Source organism: Sarcophilus harrisii, chromosome 3 (assembly GCF_902635505.1).
Source record: "Sarcophilus harrisii chromosome 3, mSarHar1.11, whole genome shotgun sequence".
In the NCBI taxonomy this organism is placed as follows: domain Eukaryota; kingdom Metazoa; phylum Chordata; class Mammalia; order Dasyuromorphia; family Dasyuridae; genus Sarcophilus; species Sarcophilus harrisii.
The window spans coordinates 203,736,611-203,750,463 of record NC_045428.1 but is presented as its reverse complement, the minus strand read 5'-3'; the positions used below and the strand labels follow the sequence as shown (position 1 = coordinate 203,750,463).

At 33.2% G+C, this 13,853-nt stretch overlaps 1 protein-coding gene across 2 annotated transcripts in view; it reads left to right on the top strand.

Annotated features, from left to right (window-relative positions):
* Positions 1–13,853, top strand: part of CLCN4 (chloride voltage-gated channel 4) — a 105,807-nt gene that overhangs the window by 32,663 nt on the left and 59,291 nt on the right. For both annotated transcript variants that reach the window (XM_003765589.3, XM_031959007.1), the window contains 3 exons: positions 1,143–1,242; positions 5,809–5,996; positions 9,082–9,204. In XM_003765589.3, coding sequence (XP_003765637.1) covers positions 1,143–1,242; positions 5,809–5,996; positions 9,082–9,204 — 411 coding nt within the window. The remainder of the gene's footprint in view (positions 1–1,142; positions 1,243–5,808; positions 5,997–9,081; positions 9,205–13,853) is intronic.

The window sequence follows — 13,853 nt, the reverse complement described above, 5'->3', positions numbered from 1 at the left end:
TGTAGGAGAGTTAATTGACATAGTCTTTGTAAAAGTAATGGGAGTATTGATTTGATTACTATTTCCAGACAAAGACATAGAAAAGGAGAGGACAGGACTATGGAGCAGAGTGGTAAAGCGATGTATAGTTGGACTGATTATCAAGCATTGTCTATAATGGGCCATGTGGTGTTACATTGATTACCTTACCATGCAGGACAGCCTAATCCTATGGAAGTAGTTCTAAAAATAAGTGGATTGTCATCCTGATATACATTCAAAACATTCAGTGGCCTGATAGGAGCAGCTGCAGGGTAATTGGTGGATGATTATATGGAATGGGAATCACAAGCACAAACATACATTTATTAGTTTTATTAACCCCAAGTCCAGAGTTCTTTCCTCTGTTCAATGATGTTGCCAATAAGTCTACTAACTAAAATATTTAATTAAAAAGAAAATTCCATTCCCTAAACATGGTGGATAACAGTTTACTCTAATTGGGTCTTTGGAAGTAGGGTACAAAGCATAGTGGATAGAGGGCCAACTTTTAAGCTAGAAAGACCAGGATTTAAGTCCTGCCTGTGATATATATTGATGGTGTGACCCTGTGCTCTAGGAAAATGATATTAAACTAAAATAGAAGTGGAGGTATGGGTTAGGCACTAAACCATATATAAAGATCCATATGGATCATATCGATTTAGAAAACCACATACTTTTATAAATGTATTTTTTCTTTAAAAATAAATTTTTATTAACTTATTTTATTAGTATTTATTATAATTATGTATTATATTATTGGCATATTGTTATTTATTATTTTTATCACTATATCAGTACATTAAAATCAAAGAGGAACTACATTTTAATCTGGCTCAGGACACACTCAGGGGTGCTATGGATTCCATGTGGCCATGAGTTGCAGGTTTGAAACCTCTGAAAGTATAAATTGAAAAGAAGATGCCAACTTGCTCTGGCAAAGGAAATTTTCTCATGAAAGAGTTCTGTAAATCAGTGAAATCACAAGTCTAGTCCTATACCTGATACACTTCACTCACTTATTTTATGAAATTAAAAAAATGAATAAAGTAAAATACTATTCTGAGGTATGCCCACAGCAACTGTTAACAAAATATCATACACTTTCTCCTTGTTTTCAGATAACTAGCAAAAGCAGAGAATCCATATGGGAGTTCATCAAAAGCTTGTTGGATGCTTGGTCAGGATGGGTCGTGATGCTTCTCATTGGTCTTTTGGCAGGTATGTTAATGATGATTAATCATTAAAGAATTAAACATATAACATAAAATGAAATTTATCATTGGAAAGAGAGAATGTCTTTGATTACATCCAAGAGAGTTTAATTAAATAACAAAATGAAGGAATTAAATGGCTCACTTATAATTCATATTCATAGTATAAACCCCAAAAGTAGTGTTTCAAAGAGGGTCTTGTGTAATTGTAATATTGGTAAGACTTTTTTTTTTTTTTTTTTTTTTGGCTAATGCATAGCTTTCCCCAATGTTGTAATTATTTTGTTGTACACTTTTCTACCTCCCATCCTGTTTGTGTATACTACAAGCTATATGATTTGTGGAAATATCATGGACAAAATAATACCTTTTAGGATGGGCTTTTTGACCCTATGAAAGAAACATAAAACATCCTGAGTCTCTGAACATTCACAAGGTTGCTTAGTCAAACTTCTGAGTGGAACTATGAGGAAGTCACCAAACCAGTCTGAGTTCCAGTTTTATGGATCTATGTATTATTACTCTATGATCCAAGTTTTTTTCTTTTTGAGTAAAATTATGCCTTTTAATGAGAAACTTGAAAGAAAAATTAATAGCTCAAAACAAGCTGGAATGTTTTAACAAGACAGTGAACAAAACTTTGATAAAATGTGATCCAAGATTTTGTAATTGCAACGTCCTGTGAATCAATTATTTGATACTATGATTCAGTATCTGCTTTCTTATCAAAATCTTGATAGTGTATTGGCTATGTGTGTGTATATATCTATATCTATATCTATAGATATATATTTTTTTTATTTTTGAGGATTGAGAGGTTTTTTTCATCAGGTTAGGGAGATTCCATTAAGGAAACAACCTGATATGGTTCTGCCAATTATATTATTTTGACTCTCCCCAACCAGTGGTTCTCAACCCTTAGCTGTCATTGTATAAATGACAAATTCCTGTTTCTTATTGCTATTTTCTTATTCTCCTATTCCACCTTTATCTTATCCCTACATTTCACTCCATTATGTTCTCTGACTTCCTTCTCTATAATTAACAAATTTGCTTTCATTTCACTCTTTATATTTTCTGACATTCACTGAGATCTACTTCCTTCCTGATGACATTGCCTCCCCAGACACCTTTTATAGTACCAGTTGTACTTTCATTTAAACCTCTTCCTGATTTATTGGTTGTCATGAGGGAATTAAAATATTTCTTGAACTCCATTGCTCAAGATTCTACTTTTGCCACAATCACTTAGTAACTTTTCTCCCTTTGAGGTTCATTCAGTCTTTATTTACTGTTCAAACCAGATTCTTAGAGCTATAATCTGTTGACCCCCAAGAAACTTTTATTTTCTAAATGAGTTAAGTAACTAGTTCATGGTCTTTCTCTCCTTCCCATCTTCTGTCTTTAATACTAGGGCCCAGATTCTTGAACTGTGGTTTCCAATACCATATGGGGCCTCATAATTGAATGTGGGAGTTATGAAGTTATAATTTATTATCAATAAATTTTTGATTTATATATTTATTTTATATACCTGTTATATACATGTAAAACTTTCTCAGGCAAAAAGAGGTTGTGAGTAGAAATGTTTAAGAAGTCTGGTACTGGAGAACTTTAATATACATAATGATAATCTTTCAAACATCATAATGTTCCAGTGCCTCAATGTATTCATTTCTCATGATCTGTTCCCTCATTCTAATTCTCCCCATTAAAATCCATCTTCCATTTAACTGTGAAAATGACCTTAAAGCACAGGTCTGACCATATCATACCTTCTTACCATTTAATAAACTCCAGTTTATTGAATTCTTTACCTCTAGGATACAATGGAAAATCCTCTATTTGGCTTTTCAAATTTTTTATAACCTTCTCTCTTCCTATCCTTCCAGCATTCTTACAATCTATTCCCCTCCATGGATCTCACAGTCCTGTAACATTGACCTTCTTGTTCTTTCTTGTACATAAAACTCCCATCTTCTACCTTTTCACTATCTGTTTTTCATACTTAGAATTTTCCCTCCTCTTTTCTAACTCTTGACTTCCTTGTTTTTCTCTAATTCTCAATTTAAATCCCTCCTTCTGCAGGGTCTTTCCTGGTCCTTCTCAATATTAATTCCCTTTTTTGGAGATTATCTCCAAAATTATGATGTACATATTTTGTTATATAGGTATATATGTATAACTCGTTCATTAGATTATATACTCTTTGAGGACAGGAACTATCTCTTGCCTCTTTTTGTATTCCTAGTGCTTAGTACAATGCTTGGCACATAGTAGGCACTTAATAAATATTTATTGACCTAAGTGTGCAGTAGTCTACTATACCTGTTGCCAAGATTTCAGAACTTCAATCATAAAATGAGAGTCAGTGGAAAAAAAAGGAGTTAAATATATGAATTTTAAGATCTTTTCAACCAGCCTTGTCAGCATGCAACCATCTAGAAACAAGAAAGAAGTTTGAGTTACAATTAATGGGGAGTTGTAGTATAGAACAAGAATCAATTTATTTGTATTTTATGTATCTATGAGTTTGCATATATGCACATATATATTCTTGTTTGTTTTATAGATTTATAGAATCTAGCAGAATATGTTTCTTGGCCTAGGAGAGAGAGATATAATTTTGGAAATTAAAAAAATTGACTCTGGATTCTCCTAAACTCCAACCTGACATGATTCTGGATCTCTAGTTTACTTTGCAACTACTAGGGTCTATGATTTCATTCAATAAGCATTTTATCAAATGGGTGCTAGATATCGGGAAACTTTATTATGTGCTTTTGTTAGATAATGTGTAATATGCTAGACAAAGAACTAGCTCAAGTGTTATCTCCTACAAAACATTTTTCTGACTCCCCCATTTGTTTCTGTCCATCCCCACCCCCCAATCACTCTATTTAACTCACTATTCATTTTAAATATGCTATTCCTTCCCCCAGTAGACTACAAAGTCCTTGAAAACAGAAGCTGTTTATATTTGTCTTTCTAGTCCCATTATCTAGCATAGTGTTTGATAAATGCTGCTCCCCTTCCTTCTCCCTCCCTACCTCCTCTTTCTTTTCTTCCTCTTTTTCCTCCTCCTTTTCTTCCTTTTCCTTCTCTTTCTTGTTCTCTGATTTTTTTTTTTGCTATCTCTCCTGCACAATTTTTCTCAATATGTTGCAATCTGCTCATACCATAACCTTAATTCCTCTGAAACTTGTATTTCAGGAGGTGCAACCATACAGCTCTGAGTCTGAAGACTATTTTTTCATTCCAGTAGTTTGTTACATGGCACATTCTACATACCAATTCTTTGATAAAAAGGAATTTTGTTCCTTCTTGTCAGAGTCTAACATTTCAACAAGATTTAAAGAGTAAATCTAGAAGATCTAGGTAATTAACTATGAATTGGAAAATAAATGTGATGGAAATGTTTTATGCAAAGTGAAAAACAGTGATTTTTTTCCCCTATCCTCCTGGATGGATGGGCAGGTTTGGAAACCCAGGCAGAAAGATAATCCATCAGCTTGGTCCTTTCCCCAGGTAGCATTCCTTGTGGGCGCTCAATGACATTCCATTTGGAGCTGAATAATGGAACGTAGTAAGCTCCTTGAGAGGTAGGGCTGTTTTGTCTTTGTATCTGTCTGGTACGGAGCTCTTAAAAGATGCTTGTTGATAATTTAACAGCATTTCTATTCAAGCCTACTTTTGAATGGGTTTCCTCATGATTCTCAGGCAAGATGTGAGGAAAACTACCCACTAGATGTCACCGTTGTGCTACAAAAGAGCTGATAATTGTACTTTTCTAACAGTAAGGAAGAAATTTCAGTGAAATTGTGGCTCAGGGTACCGAATGCTGAAAAGTTGAGCAGAAACATTCGGTGTAATAGAAATAGGAAAACTTCATTAGCGTGATGATGCTTGTGTAGATCTGAAGTAATACATTAGGGAAAGAGCATCTGAATAATTAAATCAAATTGACAAAATTAGCTTCTTTCAGGTTGCTGCTCACTTTCTAAAAAGGTTTTTTCCCCCAATTCCCCTGAATTCTAATGCTTCCTCTTTTGACTGTCTCCAAATTATCCCTGTATAAAGCTTTTTGGTACATAGTTGTTTGTGCATTATATTGCATTTTGTACATATTGTTTGCATATATATGTATGTAAGTATGCATGTGCATATATTTCTATACGTGCACACATGTATACACATATGTACAAAGAGGGGTACATACATATGTATATGTGTATGTGCACACACACACACAGAATCAGGTAGCTCCTGAGCTACCTTTTGCCTCTTTCTTCATTCCCAGCTTTTGTCTGGCACAGTAAGTGCTTTAATAAATTTTTTTTTAATTGACTGCTATATGACATTTCTTTATCAATTTAAGGTTTAGAAATCACTTTGTATACATATTTTACTTGAGAAGGGTACCAAAGGATCTTTCCTGATTCCCCACTAATGCTCAGCTTGTTGTAGTCCAAACTAATATCCTGGTTGTGTTTTCCTATTCAGTGATGTTAGAAACTAAGTTTTCTTGACCTCAGGCAACTCCTTTTGGAAAAAATGATTTTTGTTTCTTCAGGTACTTTGGCGGGAGTCATAGATTTAGCTGTGGACTGGATGACAGATCTAAAAGAGGGAGTTTGTCTATCTGCATTTTGGTACAGTCATGAACAGTGTTGCTGGACATCCAACGAGACCACTTTTGAGGACAGGGACAAGTGTCCATTATGGCAGAAATGGTCTGAGCTTCTGGTAAATCAATCAGAGGTATGTGCCTGAGTGAGATTTCTGGTTAAAAGCCAAAAGACCCATTTAGAGCTTCTTCTTTAGATTGAGATAAAGCACCTTCATGTGTTGGTTTCCAGCTTAGTCCAGGACCTTCCTTATTTAATATTCAGGCTACATGTTTTTGGTTTTTTTCTTTCCCTTATCTATGTGAATATCTTTGATGATATAAGCCAGATTTTAGTTGGAAATCCCTTCAGGAATACCTTATTTATGTGGGCATATGTGGGGATGTGTAATCATAACTATATATTTAATATATACATGTATATATGTATGTGGATCACTAATACCTAAAATGCATCTCTATCTCTTCTTATCTTTGTTATATCTATTTCTACCTTCATAAAAAGGATTCCTGATTTCATTTGTGAAAGTCTTCTTTCTATCCATTTAGCAACCCTTTTATCCTTTACTAAACTGACTTTGTGAGTTGCTTTGATTAAAACAAAACCATTAACTTTAGCTAGACTGGTTCTTGAATAATGGACAATCAGTCCCTCTCCATGCCCAGTTTGATAGGACTTGCTAGAATTTGCCTTCAAAAGCGTCCTATCCCTTCATCTTAGCATAATGTGCTAAGATGAAGCAATGGACTAGAACTTACTAGGACACTCATTTAGAAATCTGTATAATTAACATGTATAAACATTTGTTTATAAACATGGGAATACATATATATATATATATATATATAATTGAATACATACAAATATGTAGTATACCAATGTATATGCAATACTCTGTACAGATAATTCCTATAGATCACTCATGTATATATATGTAGTATGCTTTGTGTGCATATGCATGATTTATATGTTCTCATGCATTCTACATATGTGATATATCTATATCTATTTATCTATATAAGTATGTGTGTGTCTATGGACTTTTTTCATTGATTGTTTTATATACCATTGAAAGGTCCAAAAGGTCTGATCCAAAAAAACAAACCACTGTGTACATTTTTATCCTTGATTTTCTTATCATGTAACATTTATTTAGTTATGTTAAAAAGAACCATTTTTGCCTTATGCAATCATAATCTGGAACAAGACATAATGATAAATTCATGATTTTCTTATTTTTTATGCTTATAGTAGAGGAGTGATTTGTGAATATATGATGAAAGGAAAATTGATTGAATTCTGTGAAAATATGACTTAAAATTAGAGGACTTAAACTTTCATTGGGATGCTTTACATAGCCTGAACCAAAGACAAGCACAAAAGGATGTAGTCAGTGCAATATAAGAGTTGATTTCTTACTCAGCTCCCAATTTATAAATGGTCATACACACATATATAAATTATATATGTGAGTTTATTTTTAAATAAGATATATAATGTATATATTGATAAGTATAAAACATAATAGAAACATGCTTATATAAAATTATAGATAGAAAGTTTTATAGATTATATAAAAAGAAATATATATATATATATATGTGCATACACCTATGGCCACACATTTATCTACATACATATAAATCACTGTGGATATACACACATGTATATGTATATATTTGTTTATATGTGTGATATGTGTGCACACACATGTGCCCTTGAGAGAGCAGGAACCCAAAAAAAGACTAGAGTTGATTGTCTATATTCACATTAGAAGTAATTTGAAGAATGTTTAAAATGTAACTGTTCTTGGAGGGGATCTTAATTTATGCAGAAATTTTCTTTCTTATGCCTGATTGACTTGCCATATCTGAAGTCATTTGGAAAATAATTTGCTATTTTGCTAAACCTTTTTCCCTATGGTTTTATATTGATTTCTTCAAATCCATTAAGTAAACTCAGCTCATGAAATCTCACACATTTACCATGGCCTCTGTAAGTTCAAAAATAAATTCTTGATTTGGATTGATGAGAGAATCTTACATATTTTGAAAATGCATCTTTTTGACCCTCTTTGAAGATTATGTATGCTTCAATATAATGGATGAATCTTAATAATAGTGAGACAGTTTTTTTCCTGCTATTTTTAAATGAGTGAAAGATTATTTCCGATTATATATGTTTTTATTGATGGAACAGTCTAATACATAATTTTTGTATGTTAATATGTACAAGTGTAGCTGTGCCAGCTATTGAATTTTTGGGTGATCCCACTGCGTTTTCATCCCTCAGACCATCTAACCAGAGAATAAGGGGAATATCCCATAAAAGTAATCCTTGATCACGGACTCTTTTGTACTGTTTCCATGACAACAAAATGAATACTGTACTCATAAACTTTCCCCTCTATAGATTTGAGCATGTTGTTTGAAATAAATGGTTGAATGAATTGGTGAACCAATTCAGTTCTTGAAACACTGGAAGCCCAGCTTTTATTCGGTGGTGTCCCCTTTTTCAAAATGGTTGCCTGCTGTTGTGTAGACGTGGCTTCAGTGAATACTGAAAGAAACGATCTACTTTATAGTAGACAAAACAAATCTGCTGCGAACTGGAAGGCAGAATTTTTCTGGCTTATTCCTTCCACAAACATTTGTAAAAGTTATGATTAGAGCAAACAGTGTAATTCACTCTTTCCGTGACCAGATATCCTGCATAGCAGCAGGCTACTATAAACAGCACATGTAGAAACCTTGCAATATAATCACATATTCTGTACCAATAGCAAAAACAGATAAAACTAACACCAGTCAATTTTTTTCTTTAAAATTAAGAGTAAATAAATACAGAAAAATAAAATGTATTATTATTAAAAAATAGGAAAAATATGTCTAGATTAAGGAATCTTACCTATAGGCCACAGATTTTTAAGGAATCTGTCAACTTTGGGGGTAAAATCTTTATTTTTACTAGCTGCTGACTGAAATTTAGCATTTCTTTTAGTTATTTTAAAACTTTTTTTTGAGGAGAGATCCATGTCAGACATCATCAGATTGCCAAGGAAGTCCATTAGATGAAATAGGTTAAGAACACCTGCATGGAACATTAACAAAACCTGGCCAGGTTCTCCATGACTTTGATCTGAATAAATTATAGGGTATATTGCTTTAGATTTTATAATATCTGATGGCATGTTTCCTGTTTTGTTTTCATTTGTTTAGGGTGCAAGTGCATATATTTTGAACTACTTTCTGTACATACTATGGGCTCTCTCTTTTGCGTTTTTGGCTGTCTCCTTAGTCAGGGTGTTTGCGCCATATGCCTGTGGTTCTGGTATTCCAGAGGTGAGTTACTTTTTTGGCTTTATATACTTTTTATGTCTTTTGTTTTGTTTTGTTTTTAGCTTTTTTATTTTATTTTATTTTATTTTTTAGTACAGGTAAGTGAAAGCCTGTCTGACAGATATAAGTCACATGGCCTTTGGAAACTAGAACTCATAAACAACAAAAACACATATGGCAAAGGAATAACTCATAAATAAAACCATGATGTAATGTAGGCCAAAGAAATAAATTGCTGCTAAGAAATCTTAGCTAGTGACAAAGTATATTTTCCATATTCTGCTGTGTCAATGACAAGGTAATCACAGTATTTCTTTTTTTTTTTTTTTAAGTCAGTTTTCAGGCTCTACAGCATATAGATATGTATAAATATTTTGGATCCCTTTAAGTTTTCATCATTTTAATATGATTGTGTTCAGAGGAAGTCCTCTAGATCATAGTAAATTTTTGAAACCAGAACCCTAAACCAAGTGGGACAAAATCAGAAAAATAGCAAAGTAATAGTTCTAAATGTACAACTCTATACAAGTGAACGAGAAAGAAAATGCTTGAAGAGAAATGAAAAATCCCTCACAACAAGACTGTTGTTTTCTCCATAATCACCTAAGTCAATAAAACTGTTGGGGGGAGGGAGAGGGAAATTCTGAACAATTAGACTTGTTTTCCTTAGTCTCAGAGGGTAAAATAAGGGTGAGGAATAGATATTGAAAAGAAGGGTTACATTTATCGTTAACAGAAAAAATAATGTGGTGGTGAATTCGAAAAAAAATTGGTAATGGGAGAATTATCTGATCTTAGACAATTTATTAAAGTTGATCAGTCTGTTGAAAAATATCAGAAACCTGCTTGGTTCAGTTGCTAAAGAGTTGACATTAGCTCTAAGCTCTGCCTTAAAGGGACTGCAACAGTTCTAATATAAGAGACTATGATAAAGACAAGGGAGAATTCTGTATCTAACTTTTCACTGATTAGAAGAATAAAGTAATAGAATTATCCTAGGCATTATGTATCAAAAAAGCCAACAACTTTTTTTAAAAATAGTGTTTTATATTCTCCAGTTATATTTAAAGACAAATTTTAACATTCATTTAAAATAGATTTTGAGTTCCAAACCCTCCCTACTTTGCCTCCCCGTTTCCTAAGATGGTAAGCAGTTTTATATTGGTTATATATGTGCAATTAGATTAGAGTTCATTCAAATGGAAAAAAGAGACTTTTCAGTAATAGTAAATAGAAGTCTCAATCTTCAGAGTATTTTTTCTTTACTGGTTTTTCTTCTTTATTCTTTACTGGTTAGTCAGTGCTAATACTTAGCAAGTTATTGATAGTACTGTAATAGGCACATGTTGTAGCTGAGAGGTGTGGTTGAGAGGTTGGGATAGAAACAATAAGAGGTAAAGCACACTCCTTTTCTTTCACCTATAACTAGTAGGGAAAAGCTGCTCACATGTAGTTACCATTGTCTCTGGGTAAGCAAGGACTGAAGTAAAAATCACCTTGATTTGAGGGGGAAAAAAGAAAAATGAATAGACCCAGGCTATGAAATAATAATAATAATAACAAAAAAATTGAAACTGAAGAATATAGAATATGGATTCTGGAGTAAGGAGAATAATGAAATCTATTGATTGGGGAAGAGGTGGAAGGAGTGAAGAAAATGGTGAGAGGAAGAAAAGTATACTACTAGGACTAGGGAGTAGCTGTAATTGGGGTGGATTTGGAGGGAGGGATAATTTCAAGGCTTCCTCTTTTTATATTACCAATCCCATAATTAAGGAGCAATATGAGCTTGGGAGGGACATTCTACTTCTCATCCAAGTAGTCAAGAGGTATGAGAATTGAGAAAAGGCCATTAGATTTGGCAATCAAGAGAATATTATTAACTTTGGAGAGAGTAGTTTCTGTTGAGTGATGTAAACATCGAAACCACATTATATAGAATTAAGAAGAGAATAAGATGAAAGGAAGTGGATTTTAGCCATAAAAGATCAGAGAGATAGGAAAGAGTAGCTAGCAAGAATGGATGAATCAAGTGAAGATTTTTTTGAGCGTATAAGATAAAAATAGACATATTTGTAAGCAATAGGGAAAGAGCCAGTAGAGAGTGAAGGTGAGTGAAAGAGTGGTATTTATTCGTCTTACAGGGCATTTACTGAATTCAGTTTAAGCCAATCTGTTGCATTTTGGTTTAGTTTTATGGAGAGCCAACTGGTTTATTTGATCTTACTCCCCTTTTATGAAAATTCTTCTGGAAATATTGATGCCCTTCTTTAGAACATTTGCCTCTTTAAAAGTTCCGCTTTGTACTTTCTTCCCTTTTCCACAGACCTGGTTTCCAGGTGTTCTGGTGTTATTTTAGTGCCCATACCTTTCCTGGAATTAGTCTTTTTTTCTCTCCTTTTTAAGGTAGAATATTGATGTACTTTTCTATTCGATTGATATGAATAAAACCTATGAAATGGTCACATACTCAAATTAATATTATGTAAATATGGTAATCCAGTCTAATGGAAATATGCTATGAGAATTCAAATGATGCAACTAGTTAGGGGTATTTCTTATTCACACTAATCAGGACCTACTTTTTGATAAAAATATTCCCCTCTGGCTTCCCAGTAGTATCACTGGAGTCTACATATTTGTAGTTGTACATACACAATTGTAAGGAAATTATTTAATAATTTTTGTTGAAGGTCTTTCTATAACTAAGTCACAACAAAATTGAATTGTTAAATCTCCAGTTTGTTCCCTTATCAACCTTTTAATTTTGAAGACTCTTATGCTCTTTTCTCAGCTGACATAATCAAATTTTCCCAAACTAATGAAATTAAAGTATAAGCCAGTCTAAAGTGAATTCTAAGCCTGGTGAATAAAAAATATAATCCTTTATAGACGGGTTTGTAGCCCCAGCTGTCTGTGAGATTACAACATACATGTACATCCATAACTTGATCTGTGAGCTGCTAGTTTCTTAGCAGTTAAGAATGTAAAAGGCTTATCCATCTTTATATTCATTACTTCATTGAGGTCCTCTCTCTTTTTTTATCCCCAAATATGTGCATTTTTTTCAAAGATTTAATGTAGCTTTGTCTCTTATTGGGTACTAGAATCCTATATTCAGTTTAAGGTTGTCTATTTATCAACTTCATTGCCTTTCACAAAGACAATCAGTTAGAATCTCTTTTTCAAGCCCTTATCCATCAAATGGGAAATTTTTAGCAATAAGTATGATACTACATCTTGCTTATGGAGCCTCTGCTATAGATTTGATGCTTAAACCAAAGGATCCACTCAGGGTGATTCAGAAGTTTTCTGTGCATTTCTTGTGACATCTTTACTTCCATGATAATTTATTCCATGTATTCCTTTTTTTTTTTAAATTGAATTTCCTGTGCCATAGTTGGTGCCTGCAGTTTTTATCATATGTAATTATAAAAAACCTTTTCTAGTAAAATCATTTGTTAGCTCTCAGATATAGTCCTGTCTTGATAACCAAAATATTAGAAGCTGAACTTTTGTCTGAGAATGATAACTAAAAGTAATTTCTCCATCTCTCCTGCCCATAAACCACCTCTCCTGACATTTAAGTGTGGCAGGAAACTTTGGATATTTGACAAAGCTTTTATGGAAAGGTAAAAAAAAAATAACCCTCAAAGTGAGGAAAAAGTGCAATTTAAGGGATTAAGTTTCTTACTCAAGGTGCTTTCATAATGCCGATGAAAAGAGGTACAAAGAAATATTATATGAACCAAACTATAGATATGTACTGAATTTTTAAGTTGTAAGTGTTCAACTCACCTATATACTTATATATAAACTACTACCATATTGCCCAGAGAAATTCCCCTTTTATTTCTTAATTCTTGGAAATCCCTTCCCTTTTCCTTCTTTTTTGATCATCCTCTTCTCCATGATACATTTTTCTTTTTAGATTTTTGATATATTACTCTTTGCTGATTTTTCTCCCACGTACCTGATCACTCTTTCTCAATCTGTTTTGTTTAATGTTTTTCTAGGTCATTCTAGTAATTGGGGTCACCCATAGGTCTCTGTCCTGGGTCCTTTGCTTTTTCTTCTAGTTTTCTTGGTGATGTCATGAGCTCTGTGGATTTAATTATCATCTCTGCAGATGATTCCCACGTCTTCTTATTCAGCCCTAACCTCTCTGTTGACCTTTTCTTATATCTCCAAACTTATAAAGTCATTATGTTCCAAACGGAACTCTTTTCATTTTTTATTACTTTTATTTACTTTTAAAATGTACTTTTATTACTAGTAGTCTTCCCTATTCCAAATTATCTTATTACTGTTGAAGGCACCATCCAGGCTTATAACCTAAATGTTACTCTATCTCACCCCTCCATTTCCAATCTGTTACCCAGTCTTATTAATTTTATCTTCACAACATATCTCAATCCCCCTTGTCTTCAGTCACACAACCATCACCCTAGTATAGATCCTTATCATGTTGCACCTGGATTATTGCAATAACCTGCTGGTTGATCTTGCCACAAGTCTCTCCCCAGTCTAGTCCATCTTCAAAGTAAATTTCCTAAAATACAGATCTGACCATGTCACCCCCTTATGCAATAAACTTCAGTAGTTTTGTGTCACTTCCAAGATCAAATATAAAATATTATGTTTGGCATTCA